Source organism: Petaurus breviceps, unplaced genomic scaffold (assembly GCF_028583685.1).
Source record: "Petaurus breviceps papuanus isolate PSGF00001 unplaced genomic scaffold, PetGlider_PUasm1.0 90750, whole genome shotgun sequence".
NCBI classification, from domain to species: Eukaryota; Metazoa; Chordata; class Mammalia; order Diprotodontia; family Petauridae; genus Petaurus; species Petaurus breviceps.
The window spans coordinates 11,914,651-11,935,553 of NW_027187335.1; the positions used below are offsets into that span (position 1 = coordinate 11,914,651).

The 20,903-nt window shown below is 47.0% G+C and overlaps 2 protein-coding genes across 3 annotated transcripts in view; one reads left to right on the plus strand and one right to left on the minus strand.

Annotated features, from left to right (window-relative positions):
- The window catches only part of EZH1 (enhancer of zeste 1 polycomb repressive complex 2 subunit), a 43,252-nt gene extending 33,816 nt beyond the window's left edge, over positions 1–9,436 (plus strand). The window contains exons 14-21 of one of the 2 annotated variants that reach the window (XM_069067626.1): positions 223–263; positions 858–983; positions 2,443–2,621; positions 3,463–3,558; positions 3,975–4,056; positions 4,539–4,619; positions 5,061–5,145; positions 9,418–9,436. In XM_069067626.1, coding sequence (XP_068923727.1) covers positions 223–263; positions 858–983; positions 2,443–2,621; positions 3,463–3,558; positions 3,975–4,056; positions 4,539–4,619; positions 5,061–5,145; positions 9,418–9,421 — 694 coding nt within the window. In that variant the 3' untranslated portion in view covers positions 9,422–9,436. Of the gene's footprint in view, positions 1–222; positions 264–857; positions 984–2,442; positions 2,622–3,462; positions 3,559–3,974; positions 4,057–4,538; positions 4,620–5,060; positions 5,146–5,404; positions 7,878–9,417 lie in introns of those variants that run through there. The other variant, XM_069067625.1, reaches the window with a different exon arrangement.
- Positions 8,153–20,903, minus strand: part of CNTNAP1 (contactin associated protein 1) — a 17,743-nt gene continuing 4,992 nt past the window's right edge. The window contains exons 9-24 of the mRNA XM_069067624.1: positions 19,622–19,771; positions 19,119–19,290; positions 18,524–18,630; positions 18,239–18,358; positions 17,634–17,837; positions 16,441–16,597; positions 16,094–16,221; positions 15,478–15,663; positions 14,547–14,768; positions 12,429–12,668; positions 11,468–11,821; positions 11,133–11,260; positions 10,854–10,947; positions 10,053–10,298; positions 9,899–9,946; positions 8,153–9,470 (exon numbers count right to left, since the gene is read on the minus strand). Of these exons, the coding sequence (XP_068923725.1) occupies positions 9,223–9,470; positions 9,899–9,946; positions 10,053–10,298; positions 10,854–10,947; positions 11,133–11,260; positions 11,468–11,821; positions 12,429–12,668; positions 14,547–14,768; positions 15,478–15,663; positions 16,094–16,221; positions 16,441–16,597; positions 17,634–17,837; positions 18,239–18,358; positions 18,524–18,630; positions 19,119–19,290; positions 19,622–19,771 (2,804 nt within the window). The 3' untranslated portion in view covers positions 8,153–9,222. The remainder of the gene's footprint in view (positions 9,471–9,898; positions 9,947–10,052; positions 10,299–10,853; positions 10,948–11,132; positions 11,261–11,467; positions 11,822–12,428; positions 12,669–14,546; positions 14,769–15,477; positions 15,664–16,093; positions 16,222–16,440; positions 16,598–17,633; positions 17,838–18,238; positions 18,359–18,523; positions 18,631–19,118; positions 19,291–19,621; positions 19,772–20,903) is intronic.

The following is a 20,903-nucleotide window of genomic DNA, read 5'->3' on the forward strand; positions in this document are numbered from 1 at the left end:
TTTTTTGATTTATCTTGGTTTTTTATTCATCAGTCAGCAGAGGCTAAATCAAGGTCTCTAGTTTTCATGTGCTAGAGCCCAGGCCTCATGTCTGATTTCCACAGGCAGACCCTAGTTGTCAAACCACAGTGTCTCAGAGTAGGTTGTGTTTTATTCAGCTGCATTTCCAGAGCCCCTCAAGACTATGGCCCAGACCCTACTCCTTCTATCTTTTTCTTCCAGGCTATGGGCTGCACACTGCAGGAAGATTCAGCTCAAGAAAGGTATGTTGTCTCTCAGCCTTCTTCCATCAGTTCAGTCATCAGCCTCTCATGTGGCCACCCACCCACATCACCCCTTAGGCAGCTGCACTTGCAGACCCTGAGCAGTTCCCACAGATGGCAGGTTTCTCTGCAGTTGTTCAGAGGAGCTCAGCTTCTCATTGCAGCTGAGAAGGCCACAGCCTTGCTAGGAGTTGATGCCGTGGCCTTTTTCTCTTTGGTGGTGTGGTATCTGCCAGGGTCTAACTCTCATTTTTAAATAGATGCTTTGTAATTTTTGGTCTCTTCTTCCTCCCCTTCATATTCCAAAGCCATCTGCAAGTTACCCTTACTTTTGATTTCTTCTTACCTCAAGGGTAGGGGCATACAATGGGATATAAATTCCTTGAGAGTAGGCACTATTTTAGTTTTTGTCTTTGTGTCGCTAGCACAGTGCCTTCTACCCATAGTACATATGTAATAGATGTTTGTTGAATTAAATTGAATTCTCCAAGGCTGTAGCTGCCCCTGTCTCTTTGGATTACGATATTGGGAACTGGGAAGAGGGGCAGAAAGCATAGTCACAGCTGTGTTACTGGCCTATTCCCTATCTCCTAGATAACTCCGCCACACAGGTGTACAACTACCAACCCTGTGACCATCCAGACCGTCCCTGCGACAGCACCTGCCCCTGCATCATGACCCAAAATTTCTGTGAGAAGTTCTGCCAGTGCAACCCAGACTGTAAGCCTGCACTGCCCATACCCCCACTGGCACACACATATCCTAGCTTTCCCTTCCTTTCCACGATCTCTGAGCTGCCTCTGGACCCTTTCACATTCACGATTTGGCATATGTCAGGCATTCTGCCTGGGGTCAACAAGGGACTGAAAGTCACTGGAAAGCCTTGACTTTGCAGGTCTACAGGACTTGCCTGCCCTTCCCTGTTTTACCTTCAAGTGGTGAGATGGGGACTCTGGATACTTCTTGTTCAATGTATTCCACTCCCCCTTTTGGGGGTCTTGGTATTTTCACAGGGCATTTTTATAAAATTTTAAGTTCAAGTTTGTATGTTTATAATCTAATTAAAATTAATTCATTTTAATATAATCTGGTAGGAGACAGGGACCTGGTGACAGCACAGAGTGGAGGGTGGGTAAGGGAGGGAGGATAGGTTGCTTGCATAGTCCTTTCCCTTACCTCTCCCCACAGTGCTTCTTCCCCCTCCACCACCCTGTCCCTTGTTGGCGTAGTTTACCATCAGTTCTGACCACAGTGGGATGATTGATATAGATAGCAAAGCCAAAACCTGCAGAGCTTGGGGGCCAGGCAGTTAGAGAAATGAGTACCTTCTGCCCACAGCAGATACACATCTGAGCCACAGCAGATCATTCTGGGTAGAGCAGTAGGTGGAGGAGAGCGGGGAGCAGAGAGGATGCATGGTACTGTCAAAATGATACTTGCTCTTCAGGCAGGGATTTGCCAGTGAGGAGCACTGATTGTGTTCGTTCCAGGGTATATCCAGTCACCTTCCCAGTCCTCGCAAGCAAAGAACAAGATGACACTGGAAAATGAGCTAAGAACACACTCTCTTTAGACATTTGGTCAAGGAGGTCTAAATCATAGAATCATAAATTTAGGACTAGAATTACCTTTAAGGTCACCGAGGCCAGTTCCTTCACTTACAGATGAGGAAACTGAGGCCCAGAAAGGTAAAAATGATTCACCCAAGGCCATGCAGGCTATAAGAGCAAAGTCAGGATTTGAACTCAGGTCCTCTGACTCCAAGCCCAGTTTTCTTTGTATTGCCCCACACATAGATGCTAGATCACAGAACTGAAAAATTATATAATTCAGCTCCCTTATTTTATAAATGAGGACACATCTGATACCCAGGAAGAAGGGCCATACACAAGGTCACACAGGCAGGGAAACAGCAACGCTGGGCTTCAAACCCTTGTCCTTGGACTCCAGTGCCAGCACTCTTCCCACTACGCCGCACTGTTCCTTCTCTTAGCCACGATGCTTTATGGAATGGGGGATGCACCCACAGCGTCCTCAAGCCAAAGCCATCCCATCTGCCTCACTGCTGCCCTGTGAGCCACCCACTCTCTCTCACCAAAACTCCAGAGAGGGTCATGTTTTCTCAGGTTTTATACAGTAGTCTGGCTGATCCCAGCAGCTCTTCCCTTGCTCCTCTCAGGTCAAAACCGATTCCCAGGCTGCCGCTGCAAGACCCAGTGTAACACCAAACAATGTCCCTGCTACCTCGCTGTTCGGGAATGTGACCCCGACTTGTGTCTCACCTGTGGGGCCTCAGAGCACTGGGACTGCAAGGTGGTCTCCTGCAAGAATTGTAGCATCCAGCGTGGTCTTAAGAAGGTGTGGGCTCTGTGGACTGACTCTTCAGGGGCTGGGCTTGCATGGGGAGAGAAGGGGAATGGTTTCTTTTTTTTTTTTTTTAAAGCAATCGGGGTTAAGTAACTTGCTCAAGGTTACACGGCCAGTTATCATTTCTGGGTGTGGTGCTGAGTATCTGAGCCCGGATTTGATCCAGGTCATCCCGACACTGGAGCCAGTGCTCTTACTCGCTGAGCCACCTGGCTGCCCCTAAGCAATTGGGGTTAAGTAACTTGCTCAAGGTTACACGGCCAGGTGTTGCTGGGTGGATGCTAAGTGTCTGAGCCCGGGATTCAATCTCCAGGTCTTCTCAACACTGGAGCCGGTGCTCTTACTCGCTGTGCTACCTGGCCACCCCAGGGGAATGGTTTCTAAAAGCTTTCCTTTCTCAACTCCCTGGAGCATCCTGCTTTGTTAGCTTCCATACCTCAGAAGTTGATGTTTAAAGCCATTTATTCTCTTTATTTCCTTTCTCCCAAAGTGGGGAATCATTCAGAGATCCAGTCCATTTAGTTGACTAAACTGAGGGGAACAAAGAGGTGGGGTCTTGCTTATGCCTTCTGTTTTTGCTTCACAGATGGCATTAGATTCTTATGGCCTCATAAGTAAAGAAACCCACCCCCACCTCCAGTTGTGGGGTAAAAGAACTCACTCCTCTCATATTTTGTTTGCTCTTCCTCCTTGTCCTCCACACAGAATAGGATAGGTTTGTGTCTTTCAAATCCTTTCAACAGTTGCCCAGTGCTGTCCCCTATGTCACAACCCCCTGCCCTTCCCCACAATGCCTGCCATGTAGCCTGAGGTCTCATTGCCTCCTCCCTAGCACCTGCTGCTGGCCCCCTCAGATGTGGCTGGATGGGGCACTTTCATCAAGGAGTCTGTACAGAAGAATGAATTCATTTCTGAATATTGTGGTGAGGTGAGCTCTGCAGGTTTGACTCAAATTCTCACAGTGGGTGAGGCTGATAACACCCCCTACTTTTTCTGTGGGTTGGGCAACTATGAATTACTCCCTAAATATCTCAGTTCAGCTCTCATGTGGCCTCTCTTAGGGATTCCAGTGAACCATCTGCAGCCCTGAAACAAACCACTGTTCATCAACTCCAAAGCAACCGGCTCGCACAGCAAGAGTGGTGGGAGGTGTCAGATAGGCTCACTAATGTTACTGTTAGGTGGCCTAGGTGGGGAGTGGAATCACCCTAAGCAATAGCTCCTTGTGGCTCTCTAGGATTCCGGTTCCTTGTGTATATCCCTGACGCCTTCTTCACTGAAGCGGAGTTGTCCTGCGCAGGCGTCCCAGTTTACATCCTTACTTTTCACTCTTCCTGTCTCTAGCTTATCTCTCAGGATGAGGCTGACCGGCGGGGAAAAGTCTATGACAAGTACATGTCCAGCTTTCTCTTCAACCTCAACAATGGTAGGGGACCTTGTCACCACTCATCCTTAATGATTTGGGGCCAGCTCTTCTCCCTCTCAGTCTATGGTCTAGTCACAGTCCTACCCTCACAGAGAGCAGATTGGGAAAAGGTCTTGATATGATTCAGTTGGTATAGCACAATGCCAAAACTCACCAGCTCTGGATAAAACAAACATTTCCCCAATTGTGTGTGTGGTGCCAGCATCTGATTATATCTGTGTTACAGTAGAAGCCTCACTACCATGAGTAAGGATCTCAGGGATTTAAAGTGAGAAAAGCAGTAACCTGGAAAGCATTGCAGAAAAAGTAGGATGCCTTCTCTCATCGTGAGAGGCTCACCTCTGTGTGAAATTCACATTGAATCTAAATTTCTGCTGCTTTGGGGAAGTTACTTGAGACCTAAATGTAAAAGACCCTAAGGGTTGTTCTTTTTATGGAGGACAATGATGAACCCATGCCTTCTCTTTGTTTATCTCCTACAGATTTTGTGGTGGATGCCACCCGGAAAGGAAATAAAATTCGATTTGCAAACCACTCAGTGAATCCTAATTGCTATGCCAAAGGTAAGGTTATGAGGTAGATAGTGGGACACACTGAGTTCTAGGCCACGTGGACCCTTTTCTTTTGATATATATGGCAGTACCAGTATTTGAGAGAATTCTTTCCTTCCCAGAAGGGCTTTTATCACTCTTTAGTTTGTCCATTTAGAAAGATCCCTCTCCCATGGACACATGTCATTTCTACCCCAGTCCATCTCAAAACTCTGTTCAGGATAAAAAAAAAATCTAAGGTCACTTGAGAACAGATACCTCATTGGCCATGTCTTGACTTGGTGAGGTGCTTAAGATTAGACTGTAGGATCAGTCTTCCCTTTGAGGAACCATCTGCAGAACTTGAAGACAGAGAGAGTGAGAATATTTCCTTTAGCTCACTTAAAAGCTGGAGGAATTGGCCTAAAGTTAGCCAAGAGCCACAAGAATAGCCACTGGTTTGTTTTATTTCAGTGGTGATGGTGAATGGAGATCATCGGATAGGAATCTTTGCCAAAAGAGCAATTCAGGCTGGGGAAGAACTCTTCTTTGATTACAGGTGAGGCCATTAATAGAGACATGCTTCATATGTAGCATGAGAGGTGAATCTGGAGGAGCTGAGGACTGGGGAGGAGAGATCATGGCCTCATCCCCTCTTATCTTTAGCTCTCATGCTTTATCTCAGAAGAAACGTTAGCAAAGTGATAAGGCTGGAAAGGGACTTTTGGAAATTGGAAAGGGAAAGAAGATTGGGGGCTTGTCTTGTCAAGCACAGAAGTCCTGGTATTAACCAAACACCTGTCTTTCTTCCTTGACAGGTACAGCCAAGCTGATGCCCTCAAGTATGTGGGAATTGAGAGGGAGACAGATGTCCTCTAGTCTTCCTGTGCCCCAACCTCCAGTGCCTCTAGCAGCGCTGCCTCTGCTTTTATGCTCACATCATGGCTGCTTAAGTCTCCTGCACTGTCTCCTATACCCAGAAACCCTCTCTCTTCTTACGCCCTTTGTAGTGAAGCCTCAGCTATGGGCAGTGGGGGAGAAGTTGTCTCAGTGAAATCCAGGAGCATTTAGGGCTTGGATTCAGGAAGGAGAGAGACAAAGACAGGGAAGTGGGAGAGTGTGTCCTTCCAGCTCAGAGGCAAACAGTAAAGTTAGGGGCTGATATCTGATAACTTGGTTTCCTGTTAGCTCTCTGTGCTGGGGGCCAGACCCAGGGCAGTATCTGGGGACTAGAAAGTCAGCAAAGCCACCATCTTATCTTAGATCCCTAAATCAAGGCCCTTCATATAGTTAGGTCTCTGGCACCATCTCTGACACTGGAACCTGGGAAGGGTGCTAGTAGTGAATAGGATTGGGGACCAGAGGCATTTGAATGTGAGTTAATGGCAAAGTGTGTCCTGACAGCATAGACTGAATTTAAGTTGGGGGGCTGAGTCTTCTCACTCCCTCTTAACTTTCTTCCCCATTGTCCAGTGGCAGAGGTTTACTAAATCTGATCAACAGTCAGAAATTGCCAAGAAAAGCATGAACTGTTGCTACTTTGACTAATTAGGCTAGACATGAAAGGGCCTTCGTTCTCTCCTTTCACTGTTCACGGAAGGAGAACGTGCTAAAGGCAGGAGCTAAGATCCCAGGGCTTTAGGGACAGGAGCGTTTGAAGAAGATTTTGTCCTTGCAAATGGGCTGGTATTTTCAAATTTCCAGGAAGGAATTTTAGGTCCCTTGGGACCTCCTTCACCACCTATCAGGCCCTTAGAGGTGTCATGCTGCTGAAATGTTGAAGAGTGGGAGGGGTATCTGTGTGTGTGTGTGTGTGTGTGTGTGTGTGTATGTGTGTGCAGTACTTATTTTGTTCTAGCTTCCTTCACCTCCCTGCCCCCACCCCTACACCAGACTAAAGGGGCCACTGTCAAATATCCCTTCAGGGGAACGTCCCAGGTACAGATTGGGGGTAGGGGAGTAGGATATAGAGGATGCAGATATAATTTGCTTTCCTGATTCTGGCACCTTCTGTTTGGTATTGGTAGGTATGTAGCAGAACGGGCTGGGGGCTTAAAATGCATGTGTGTAGAGATGACCATACATGTAATTATAAACTGGCAATGCATGGATGTGGGGCTACTGGACCTTCTGCCACTTTTAAGTGTAGAGGCAGCTGGGCCCTCTCTAAGGAAACTTTCCAGCAAAGCACTTTAACTGTTTCCTTTAGAAGACCTGAAGGTATGGGGATTAAATTGTGGTCCCTGGGATCCCACCCTAAACCTAGTTTCTGAGGAGAGGGACGTTGCTCTCCTTCCATTGAGTTCCCCTGGGGAGCTGAGTAGCTGTGTTGACAGAGGGGTCTAGTCATGTTGAGAATGGGGCCAACCAAGAAAATCTGTGTCTGGCAGGTTTGCTGAGCTGGCAGGGAGCTGGGGAGTGCCTGTGCTTAGGTGGAAAGGACATGGGCAAGTCCAGACTGGCCTAGGGAGTGTCTAGAACGAGGGTGCTAGGCTTTGCTGTCTCTTTAGGGAGTAAGTGCCTTTCTCCTTGATCTGGACTGATCGTACTCTGCCTGTCCTTATACCCCTAGGCATGTCACATTAGGTTGGGGTGGAGTTCCTCCTGAGCCATGTTAGCCAAGGGCTACCATCCTTTCTATGGAGATTCTCAAAGAAGTTTCCCAGCCAGCTCAGCTGGCCATCTGCCCCCTTTTCTCACTCCCATCTCCAGCTGCTCTTCAGACATTCCTAGCCAGCTTTTGGCAGGGGCCAGCTGTTTAGCCAGTCAGCCTCAGCAGTGATTCTGAAGTCTACTCCTGCTGTGTGATGAAGGGAACACTCCCTTTCCCACTGCCACAAACTGCTATGGGCACTGAATTGCTCATAGATTAGAAGGGAAAACCAGAGACATTTGGCATCAGTTCAGAAAGCCTGAACAGCTCAATTTATTTCTTTTAGAGTGGATTTTTGAGGGATGGTCTCCAGATCTTTGTGGCTATATTCTGGCCAAGAGGAAGGGGTGGGCTAAGGTTTTTGTGATGTGTTCAGGATTGGAGGGACTTTTACCACACTTCTTTCAGGCTTTCTCTGGTTTTCAGAGTCAGTGGGTTTTATCCCTCTTATCTCATTCAATCCTTCTTACATCCTTAGTATTCTCTGCTACCCACAATCTCTGTTTGAATTTCCTCCCTATTATCAGGAATGGGGCAGGGAGGCTTGATGTCAGTGTGGCTTTGTTGCCAGTGAATCTCACGCACTTTAAAATCCTGTGGCTTGTGATCCCCTCATCAGAATAAAGTGGTAGAAACCATTTTGTGTAGTAAGGTGAGCAATTTGTTTTTTATCTGAGAGGAAACAGAAATGTGTGCACAGCTCAGAGTGGTGGATCCCAGCATCCTCTGCCCTGGGTAAGGTCCCAAGTCCTCAAGAGATTTATAGGAACTGGGTCTCCAGTCAGAGCTCTGACAGGATCAATGACCTGCTTGAAAGGGGTCCTGGATTCAGCCCTCCCCACTTTCATGCACTTCATCCTGCTCCCACTCCTCTCCCCAACAACTATTTCATCTGCCACCACACGAAGACCAGCTCTGTCACTTTCTTTTATTGGAACAGCTGTCTGAGTCTGTCAACACAATAGGATCTTAGTATGGACAGGAGAGGTCCAAGTTGGGGGAGTGACCAGCAGAACTTTGGAGGCATCCAACATAAATACAACATGGGACAGAACACTTGACTGCATTTGTTTTTGTTTTTATATATAAACCAAGAATTTAAAAAATTACTGCAATATAGAGATCTTCTGGAGAGACTTTGCAACAAAAAATGTATAAAGAACATGATCTCCTGGGCACATGAAGCAGCATCTGAGCATAGGAGGGAGGGGTGCTCCTCATGCATTGGAGAGTGGTATGGGCCTTTAAGCAGACACCAAGTTATTGCACATCCTTGGGAAAGTGGGAGGGGAATATAAGGTTATTAAAGGGTCTGCCTAAATTTCTCTACCTTGCATGTTTTGGCTTATGGCTTTGACTGAAGCATATGAAGTAGCAGGGGTGCTAAGGTGCTAAGCTGAAGCCTTGTAGACTCATTAAAAAGGGGGGGAGGCAGGTTTGGGAAGGGAGTGTTCCTCACTCCCTACTATGCTGGAAGCCTTAGGCATCCTGCAGGACAGAGGGGAGGCTTGGGGAAATGGTTTAGCAGCCTCCTCCCCCCACGTCCTAGGTAACCCCCATATCTGTCCCTGCTGAGATTGTCTGTGGGGGGGAAGCAGATAATCTCCCCCCTGCACACAGTTGTTAATCTCTTGTAGCAGCTGGCTATGGGGCAAGGGCAGAGATGGTAGGAGGTGCCTATGCCCATCTCCACCCCAAACATCTCCTGCCAGGCAGGCACTGGGCCAGAAGCCTGAGTGAGTGGGGGTTGGGGGAAGGTGGGTGGAAGGGAAGGGATGGGCATTTGGCTCGAGGCAGTGAAGCTCTGCTTCTCCCTTTGGTCCCAACTGTAGTTCTGCCAATGAAAGTGGGCAGGAAGAGGTTTCCCCTAGTTGGACAGAGCCAGCTCAGGGCCAGAGTCCTGATGCCCTTGATTAGGGGGTGAGAACAAAGGGAAGAGGATGTCTGGGTCTAGGGAGAAGGATTTCATCCCAGCCCTCTGATTTATTCAGAACGGGCCTCTTCCAGAATCTGGGGTAGGTTCTGGTCCCGAGTGGCAACTGCCGGGGCTGGGGGCTGGGGGACAGGGGCCCGGGCAGGAGTAGCAGGGGGTAAAGGTGTCTTGCTAGCAGCACGGTAATCATGAGTGGCTTTGGGCTCATGGGTGTGGTAAGAACCCTTGTATCGGTGATTTTGCAGGTAGAAGAGGACCAACAGTCCCACCAGCCCCAGCAGCAAGAGGGTCACCACAACTGGCAGAAAAGGAAAAGATGATTGTGGGTCATGGGCCTTTTATATGGGTATAATCGACCTGCGCTAAAACTATGTGTAACCATTCCTTAACTCTTGGAGGAACCGACTACCTTGCATTTAGAGGCTTAATGTCTTCATTCCCCAACTTCTGGTGTTCACCCTAAACTCTACACCCCATTTCAGCTTCTTAGTCCGTGCCATCCCACTCCTAGGTAGAAATGGTTTTCATCTGAGCAGTAAGGGTTAATAATAAATCTTCACATGCTTTAAAAGTCCCCAGCCCTCAAATGATCCCACTGTCTGAATGTTTACTGCAGCCCTCTCTAGCCTCTCTCTGTGTGACCAATCCCCAGACCTTCAGGTTATGTGCACTAAGTAACAGGGAATGCGTTAGAGAGAGTATTTGAAACAAGTAACCACTACTCACAGCCTATGATGATAGCGACCCAGCCATCATCATGATAGTAGATGAAATCTGTAAGGGGATGTGATGCCTAGTCACTAGGAAGCCTAGGGTTGGACACTATCCTTCCTTCTCAGGAGGAAGCCCCTTCCACTCTCCCCTGCCCTGGGACACATACCTGGTGGCAGGTACCACGGATCAAGCTCAGGTGGCACCTCAAGGCCAGAATGTGGCATAGCACCACAGTTAGACTCAGCCAGATCCCCCTGAACACGAAGGGCTTCAGAAATCTCACGGGAAAATGGACGGGGACCCCGGAAATGGGTTTTGAGTGGGGCCACATTGTTGAAACGAACACCCGAGAGGCAACCTGAAAAGCCTGGTGTGTTGTAGCGCTGGATCTCGGGATCAATCACTCCTGTCTCTGGAAGTTGACAAAAAGAAAGGGGCAAATCTCCAATGAAAGGAGGGCAACGGTCACTTCCTGGGAGACTTGTAACTAGTGTTTTTCAGACTCAGCACTGATCAAAAAAAAAACACCCTCAAATCCACTTTTAAAGGCAAATTCAGTTGGAGGGTGAAGAGACAACCCCACGGACAACATACCCTTTGGGCAGAGACCCCCAAACCCAATAAGTGCACTACTATGGTGGACATGTGGGGCTTACCTGGAGTATAGGAGCAAGAAGAAGGAGGCACCTTCAGGCAACTTTGTATTTTAACTAATTTTTCTTGCAAATTAGGTGCTAAACTGATTGATTTTTATGCTATCAGAGGAGCATCAATGCTATCAGCCCCCTAAACTTTGTTGCCTTGGGACAAGGCCCCTGCTGCCCTACCTTCGTCATGCCTCTTCTCCCTGGTCTCTTTATAACTCATTCTTTATTAGTTGTGACTCCTTTCCCAGGTTCCCAAGATTTCTTAGTCTTAGCTCCCTGACCATCCATTTCCTAACTGCAAAGTCTCCATAACACTTTACCCATAACACGCCCCAGGTACAAGGCCTTTGGTGAGTCCAACTGACTATCCACAAGCAATGAGAATTTCTGTTCCATCAATGGGAAATAATCCACCTGGAATACAGCAAATAAAATACACATGATCTCAGGGGATATCAAATAGACACCCCTGACTTCATCCAGATGATGATGAGACTAATGCCTACCCACTGGAAAGATTCTCCTTAATTGATCCCTGCCCTAGGCCTGCAGTTATTGCTTTGCTATCCTCCATAACACTCCCCTCCTCCTTTACCTACCTGGATAAAGAGGCTTCTGTAGACACGGGTGATATTGATGCTGTGGGACTGACCATCAGTGACTGGCCGGGTAGTCAGTGGATACACATAAGGGCTAGTCCCCAACTGGTAGCGCAGCTGCAGGGTCCCTGCAGGGGAGGGGAGCTACCAACATAACACCATTTCCCCAACGTGGGTAGCCAACACCCTCCCCATGCCCTGCTATCCCTATCCCCTGTGAGTGCCTAGGGAGAAGGGGGAAATTGGTCCTTGGGTTGGACATGGCAATGACTGGAGGCACTAGGGAGCATCTGGAATTAACTGAGGGACATGCAGTATGCCCACAGAGAACTCACCATCCTCCTTGATCAGCACAGCCATGTAGTCCTGGACAAAGGAGCTAACATAGAGGAGGATGGCTGGGGCAGAGGTAGTACTGAAACTGAAAGAGACCTCCTCACCAGTGACATTGTAGACTGGCCCCCGATAACCTGGCACTGGCCTCCCAGGCCGAGGGTAGTCAGGAAGCTGGTAACCAGGACCGTGATATCCAGGCACGTAACCAGGGGTGTCATAGCCAGGGACATAGCCAGGTTCATAGCCAGGCACTGGGCGGCTCAGCATGTGAGAGAACTCCTGAGCAGCGGAGCGGAGGGCTGACTGCAGGTTATAGCGCACCCAGGTGCCTTCCTCAAAGAACCCACCGATGTCTAGGGACAGGTGGCATGTCAGAGGCCCCAGATCATGCAGCACAGGAAGCCATGCTCATTAAATCAAGATCCTTCTAATGGCCCACCTCTATTTTAATTCTCTTAGTCTTTCTACCTTTCCTTTTTGTGTCCCCTCATGTCCTTCTACATATTAATTCTCCCCTTTCTCTGCCTTCAGTAACGATCCCCTCCTACTTACATCACTATTAATTTACATCCCACTTCACCCTACTCCACCCCAATGGCCCCTCAAAGGTAGACTAGGGGAGATACAATCACACTGCATAAGCCCCAGTCCTACTCCTTTGCCTTGGTGATGGTGAAATTGAAAATATGTATTTGTTGGGGGATGGGGATATGAGATTTTAGGCTTTTTAGGGGAACAATTTATTGTCCCACCCCCAACTCACTGCTACGATGTCACCAGATTGCTATAACAGGTTTCCCTAGAGCATGGAGCCCAGGAGAAATAGCCCACTCTGGGGGTGGTGTTAACTCCCTCCACTCAATTCTCAAAAAGGATGCTTGTCTATGTGTTCTCCTCCTGTCCAGTCCTCTGTGGCTGCCTCACCTCCCCCAAGATCCCAACCTCACCCTCTCCACTGACCATGATTGCAGTAGGGCCCTTCGAAGGCTGTGAGATCACAGTCACACGTATAGTAGCTGTACCGTTCCACACACCGTCCACCATGAAAGCAGGGGAGCTTCGGGTGAAGACAGCGGCCTGTGCAGTTGGCTGAGGTGCCCTCCGAGGCATTGGCACGGCCCTCCAGGTTCAAGGTAATTCCATTTAGGCGCATTGCCCGTAAGCAGCCCAGGAAGGGACGCCTTTTGTGCTCTGCTGAGCCTATAGGAGCAAAAATCATGATAAAACCTGGAAGTGTTCAGATTGGGAAGGAAGGGTGAGCTAGGAGTAGAGAAAGGGAAGTGGCCCGATGAGATACTTCTGTGCTTCTGGGACAGAAACATAGAAAAAAAATTAAGCATATGTGGTTTATATTCCTCTGAATATTCCCAGAGAGCCTTGGTAATTAATTGAGCTGAAGCCTCATGAGCAGCTAATGGAAATAATCATCATGGAAAGCTAGACTGGTGTCGTAAAAACAGCACTGGCTTTAGAATGAGAGAATCAGGGTCCAGATCCCTGTTCTACTACTTGCTAACTGTGTGACCTTGGGGAAGTCACTTAATTTCTATGGATCTCAGTTTATCTGTAAAATGAGAGGACTGCATCAGATGAACTCTTAGGATTCTTTCTATTCTAAAGATATGGTATATCAGTGACTACATATGGGACAAACTATAGCTGAGTTATAGAAGGGCAGAATGGAGGACTTGATTTGACCTACAAAGAAGAGTCCAATAGAAAACTGGGAAAGGAAATAACTATATAATAATAACAGGTTTAAAAGTGCTCTATAAATACTATCCTTACAACAACCCTGGTAGATGGGTAACACTATTATCCCCATTTTACAGATGAGGAAACAGACTGAGGGAGGTTAAATGACTTATCCAGGATCACATAGTTAGTAAGTGTCTGAGACTAGATTTGAGCTTACATTTTCCTGACTCCAAGCCTAACACTCTATCTACTGTGGCACCTAACTGCTTCAATATCTCTCCTGGCCAAAGATGCCAGTCTAGCCTCATGGATCCTGGGCCTGCTTCTCTTAGCTAGGACTAGGAAGTTTATTGCCAGTCAGCCAGACTAGCCAATTAACTAGCTAGTTAATGTCCATTAACTTCATGGATCATTTTCCACATATTTGTAAACAGCTCTGCCCTTATAAAAACCCATCTGTGGTTTGTTGTTGTTGTTTGGGCATGTCCAAATTCTCTGTGACCCTATTTGGGATTTTCTTGACAAAGATACTGAAGTGGTTTGCCATTTCCTTCTCCAGCTCATTTTACAGATGAGAAAGCTGGGGCAAAGAGGGTTAAATGACTTACCCAGGGTCACACAGATAGTAAGTGTCTGAGGTCAGATTTGAATTCAAGAAGATGAATCTTCCTGGTTCCTAGCCCAGTGGCCTTCCACTGTGCCACCTAGCTATCCCACCTGTGGCTTGTGTTCCAGAAAAAAGAGCTGCCCCAGGTATCCAAAGCTCGAAATATTCTGGTGGTTACTACCCTCCTCCAGGGATGTAGCAAAGGCAGCAGAGTCATAGGGGTTAAAATTGCTCCAATTCTACATATAAATTGAATTTTACAAAGAATTATGGGCTGGTCCTCTTGAGTAAATCTGAAAAATGATTCATAGATTTTGTGGGACCCATATGACTTCACAAGGTGGACAGGAAAGGGAAAGGATCAAGAGAAGGCAATGTGATACTATGCAACGAAAGCTGCATCTGGAGTCAGAAGAAAGGGAGCCAGTCCCAGATCTGACTACCCATGGAACTTTGAGCAAATACCATAACCTCTCTGGATCTGAGTCTCCTATCTATAAGATGAAATAATTGGACTAGATGATATCTGACTTCTCTTCCATAGCTAAATCTATGGTTCTTTCATCTTCTAAGAGGATTGGAGTTGGTGACTGGAGAACAGAGGGGATATGAAAGGAAGGACCCTACTACTAGTGAATGAGAAGGGACTTTGGCTAGTCATAAACAGAGGAGTCTAGGAACTGAACTACTAGAAAATATAGAGCAGGACGATGGCTTCTTTATGAACAAGATAAGAGACTACTTTAGTTCTAGAAACGGGGATCCCTGCTCACCCACAGAAAGAGGCCGGTCATACTCTAGCCAGATGTAGGTCTGGAGGGGCATTGGCCGAATCTCCCAAGGTCGATGGTCAACTCGGAGCCGGGCCAGTTTCACATTGATCTCAGCTCGGACCAGGTGCCACTCATCATCATTAAATTCTATGTCTGAAGCATGGACTGTGAGGTTTTCATCACCATTTCCCACATCAAAGGCAAAAACTACATCTCGAGAGGCTAGAGCATGGGGAGAAGAGGAAGGGAGCATAACCACACATCTCTTGATCCCCTTCCAATTCCAACCTGTAGGGTTCTCCCCCAGATCCCTGAAGATTTCATCAATATGTTCACCCCTTAACCTCTCTAAACACCCCACAAAATCCTCCCAGATGTATTCATAAACCTAGACCCCCAACCTTCCCTATCTTGGCATAGCTCTATCTAGAGCTAAGTGCAATTTAATTTCCCTTTTGTTATTTTGGATCAGTCTCTGATCCATAAGAGTTGGGTCCAAAATTGGCCAATTTCTTCTCATCTTTAAAATGTCAATTTATCCTCATCTCTAAAATGGGGACCCGATCCTTGGTTGTCAACTTCTAAGTCAAAATTATTACAGGAGATCCCTATCCAGTCAAGTATTTTCTCAATCAACGTTACCAATACAACAATTATTGTCATGTATGTAATAGTCACAGTTGGGTGAGATATTAACATCTCTTGAGGCATTGGCACCTCACAATTTTATGTTGCTTCTCATACATCAAAAAGATGGAGTAGATAATCTCTAAATCCTTTTCTGATGGTAAACTCCTTTTCCCCTTATTATACATCCCACCCAGTCTTTCCCCAAGGCCTCAATCATATTCCTAACACCATCCTTGTCCTTGTTTTCTGCATCTCTCCCTATATTCTTCATATATCTCCTCCTATATCATAACCCACTCACTGTTGAGTTCTACCCGAAGGTATGGTCGTCGCCACTGGCAGGGGCGGCCTCCCTTATTCTCTAGGAAGACACCTGAGTCCGCTGTGGTCTTGAAATAGAAAGAGACATCAAGACTGTAGTTGGCACGGATGGGAGGGAAGAGAAGCGAAGCACCAGTGTGGAAAGAGATGGTATTCCAGGAGTTCCCTGAGAGGCACAGAGAGGAAAGCACAGTGGCGATGTAACAGGGAACCATCAGAGTTTTTTAGGAAATATGTGAATCTCAAAGGATAAGAGAGGACTACAAAGAGTGAGAAGGACATGGAGGATAAGGGAAGGGGGATAGAGACACCAGAGTCAAAGGAGAAACTGTGGGGGAAGGGGGGAATGGTGGGGGACTGGGAGGATGGAGGCCATCAAAGCACAGTGTCTTCAATATATGGGCAGAAATAGGCTTCTATTTGGGATGGAGGGCCCCAGAGATGGGAAAGGTATCAGTGGAAGAAGATACAGAAAAGACAGGGGATGTTGGGCAAAGAAATAAAAGTCACAAAAGGAGAACTTGGAGACCATGGAGAAAACTTGGGTCAGACAGCTTGGAGCTAAAGAAATGCCCATTTTCGGGCCTGTCACTCACGGTCGCCATAGCAGCGAAGAGGCTTCAGGAAGAACTGGGCCTCCGAGTTGGATCGGTTAGTATCACCAACAACCACCTGCGTGACTGGTAGGTGGTCCACAAAGGTCAGCAGGCCTTTGTCTGTTCTCCTACAGGGCAGGAGACCAAGAGTGAGAACTGAGGCCAGGGGATGTCAGGTTAACCCCCTATTAGCATCTGAGCTTCTTGAGGAAAGGGATTGTATATTTAAGTGCTTAATGAATGCTTGTTGAATGAGTGAGTGAGCTCTAGACTTTTTCAAATCTCCTTGCATCCCCTGGAGGCCCCTGAGACTCTTCAGGATTCAGAGCTCCCCCTCCCATCCTCACCACTGGGGCTCATCAGCATCACAGTTGCAAAACAGTGTGGGATCCACACAGCTCTTATCTAGGCCACAGGCACAGCGCTGGATCCCGGGCTGAGATCCCCCCCAGTAAAAATGCTGCTCCTCATTCCGACCTATCCAGAAGCTGAAGGGGTAGCCACCTAGAGATGTAGAGAAGAAGGGAGGGTGAGTTCTCCTGGTACTATTGTCTTCTGGTCTCCCTGGATATTCCCATCCAAGCCTCCTCTCTCTGTCCACCATAATTCCCCACAACACACACACATACATACACACATATACACACATGTATTTTTTTTACTCCATAATTTTCCTTTAGTCCCTCCTATTATCCTCCTGGTCATGTCACTAATCATATTGAGTAACCCTTCCCCAGTCACCACCCCTGCTAACATTCCACTAGAAGAGAGAGAAAGCAGAAAAAACCCTGGACAAGGAGTCAGACGGGCAGCCTAGATGGTGTACACAGTGCATGCAGCACTAGGCTTGGAGTCAAGAAGACCTGTGTTCAAATCTGGCCTCAGACAGGTACTAGCTGTGTGACCCTAGACAAGTCACTTAACTCCTGTTTGCCTCAGTTCCTCATTTGTTAAAATGGAGGCACATTGGAGAAGGAAATGACAAACTACTCCAGTACCTTTACCAAGAAAACCCAATAGATAAGTCTATGGGGTCACTATGAGCTGGACATAAAGGAATAACAACAGCATCATGAATCAGGTGCTTTGGGGGCTAATACTGGCTTGGCTACTAACTAGCAGTGAAACTTTGAGCAAATCATTTTACCTCTCTATCACCCAGTTTTCCCCTCTATAAAGTTAAGGGGGTTGAACTAGATCAGTGATTCTTAACCTGAAGTCTATGAATTTGTTCTTCTAATATCTTGATAACTGTAAATCTAATATAGTTAATAACATAATTGTATACAATATATAATTATTATATCAATACATAATTAATGTAATTGGTTTCCTCTGTAATCCTCTATATTTTATTTTATGAACATAAGAATGTCATTCTGAGAAGAGTTCCTTCCATAGGCTTCCCCAGACTGCCAAAAAAAGCCATGCCCTCCCCCCCCCCACACACACACAAAGGTTCAGAAACTGCTGACCTAAGACTACCACTAAGATTCCTCCATGAATGTACTACTGTTCTTTTAATTATAACTTCTCTCACCTGCAGTGTTAAGCAGCCGGGAATTATAACAGGAGAACTCAAGCCACTGCTCACAATGTTGAGAGGCATTGGCCAGTGCACTGACTTCCTCCCAGGAAGCATTCCAGTACTGGATAGCCCCAAGAAATGGGCGATCCTGGCTTGAGCCTGTCACCCGAGTTGTCCACTGCCGATCATGCCGTACCACAGTCCATGCCCGGTTCTCTGGGAATTGGGGTGAGAGTGAGAGTGGGTGAGCTCTCTCTGGAAATGAGGCTTCTTGATACCTTTCCATTTCCCACAATCAGAGTTTTAGAGGAATAATTGGAAGGTGAGAAGGATGGGACTCTAGCCCTCTGGCCTGGGCCTGTTACATGGTTTCCTGGGTGGAGTTGAGAATAGGACTGGAAGGGGGTGGAAGGCTAGTAGTTATCTGTAAAAGTGGATTACTAAATCTTGTCTTGCCCTCTCAGAATCCACTTCCTGGCTTCCAGTCTAATCCCCGTCTAACCCAACTAGCCACCATTCCCCACTTCCTATGGACATAGCCATCTCTGCTTTCTCCCTATTCTGACCCATAATTTCACTTCAAGTTCCCTGGCTAGCTCAATGATGGATGCACTTACCTCGGATGTCACAGTACACAACAAAGGGTTTTAATGGGCCACTGCCATCAGGATCGATGGTGAAATTCCCGGATGTCTTGCCACTGAGCCTATAGGCTTCACATGATTCTTTATACAGGGCTGGTAGAATAAGAGAGGCAAGCCCAGAGTGAGGGGGCCTAGAGAAACAGCTTCTATCCATCCCCAGGCACCCCTGTGCACTCCCAGCTCCCTTCTCCATCTGCTCTACCCATCAGAAACCGATCATCCTCTGATGCCCTCATCACCCCACCCTTCCTGGCTCACGCTGGTGGCAGATCTCCCCCTTGTAGCCTGTCAGGTCACAGTAGCAGATGAAGTCATCCCAGGACTGATAGCATCGGCCCCCATGTTCGCACGGGTTTGGGAAGCACCTGGGGATGTGGAATAGCACCAGGAAGAAAAGTGGGGGTAATCACGGGAAATAAGGTAAGAGAAAGGGAAGGCTCTCCTCAGGTTCCCTTCACCCAACACAACTTCACTTTTTCCACACTAGAAACAGAATAATCATCCAGGGTAGAATAATACTCTGCCCAGGGCTAAGACAAGGTGTGGCAGTGTCTGGGAACTCAGGCCACTGCTGTTCCTACCTTATTCCTACCAAAAGGACTAGGGAGACAGGTTCCCAGTCCCCCATTTCTCTCCCAGGTAGAATGGGGCATATGCCCCATTGGCCCCTGCATATGTCACTTCAAAGTAGGGACAGGACAGGAGAAGAAGAATCATCCTATAAGGGGAGGTGGTAGAAATGCATCTTGAGAATGGGGCAGGAAGAGAGCATGGTCAATCACTTCCATTTTGAGACTTTGGGGGAGGGTTTGGGGAAGTTTGCCTCCTCTGTGAAAGGGAGGTTTCTGTGCACCTGTCAGTGATACCACATGTGTCAAAGAGGATCTCAGCATATCTTCCAAGCCGACGGAATTCCAGCAGAGTCAGGTTGACTAGCTGCCCATCCACCTTAAGCAGTTCCATACAGCCATGGAATGCAGTCTGGTTGGAATGGCAGCCCCAAATACCAGCTGGTTTGGGACAACCTGGATCAACCAAACATCCCTGTGACCAACCCTGGAACAAGCAACCATTCACTCTTCCCTAGGAGGGAAAGGGGCAGGGAAGACTAAATTATTTGGCACCCACCATTACCCACCTCCTATCCCTTACACACATCTGTAGATGCACACATACACAAACAGCATGGAAGAGATATATATTAGAGAGGGGAATGTCTTCAGGTGGCAATGGGAAAAAAAATCCCCAACCTCGTGGGACCAAGAACATTGGGGAAACACCTCGTTCTATTTGTGAATTCTCCTGGGTGTCTAGGAAGGTGGGGGCAAGAGGTTGGCAATGTTGGTTACTACTCACCCCCAAAGAAGTATGAAATCCCAGTACGAATCTGCAGGGGATGAGAAACTCGGAATTCGGCCCCAGCAACATCATCTATACTGATGACTGCTGTGTTTTCTTGTGCTGCAAAATTCACCTCATGCCAGAATCCATCATTGAGGCGGTATCCTTCAGGCAGAGAGGAGAGACCACAAGTCACAGGGAATACTTCCCATAGGTCCGACTCAGATGGAGTTTTATATTCATTATAGTCACCCAACAGTTCCTTGAGGTAGGCAATGCAAGTATGATTTCTTCAGTCTTCAGAGACTCCTCTCTCCCTCACTCACCCATGTCCAATCAGTTAAAGTCTTAATGATTCTATCTCTAGAACATCTTTTGAATCTCTTTTTTTCCCCTCCACTCACATAGTCACCATTCTAGTGCAGACCCTCACTCCCTCTTGCCTGGATTATTGAACTAACCTCTTAATCAGTCTTCTTGTTTGGAGTCTCTCCCCTCAATTTATACTCCAGACAACTGACAGAATAATTTTCTTAAGACATAGATCTGACCACGTCACTCTGCTCTTCAAAAACCTTTAGAGGATCCTATGCTTCAAGGATAAAACACAAACTTCCAGTCTAATTTCCTTCTGAACTTGGTTGACCTTGGGCAATTGAATTAATCTTTCTACTTCCTCACCTAAATTGAGGAGGGAGGGGAAAGGCCTCTGAGATCCCTTAAAGCACTAAATCTATGATACATGCGGAAGTTTTGTGTAAGTTCACTTAACTAGTTAGTGGGAGAGACAAGATTTGAACAGCCAGATGCCCTGATTCTTAGAAGTCTTCTTCCCCCACTCTCACTCCCTTGAAGACATGAAGACATGCACTAGAATATTATTCAGAGAGTAAATTTTAACAAGGCAGAGATTTCCTAACTTCCCCTCCCCCTCCCCCCCCCAAAAAAAAACAGACCTGTGGTTTCACTGGTTTAGGGAATTTCCAGTACGGAAATTTCTTCTATTAATCAGCAACTTCTCTACAACTAATCATCATAGAGAGTTGTCTGAGGCTATGACCAGTAGAATAAGAAGCAAGCCTTGGACCTATGTTTTTCTGAGTCCAAGGGCCAGTCCTCCACTCTTTACCACAACTGACTGCCTTTCAGAATATTAACAATAATGGTAGTAATTAATGTATGTGTGGCACTTTAAAATGCTTTCCTATAGCAATTCTGGTAAGTAATACAAGTGATTATGCCTATTTTTCCAGTCAGACTCAGAGAGTTTAAAAGAATTCCTTAAGAACATACTGAT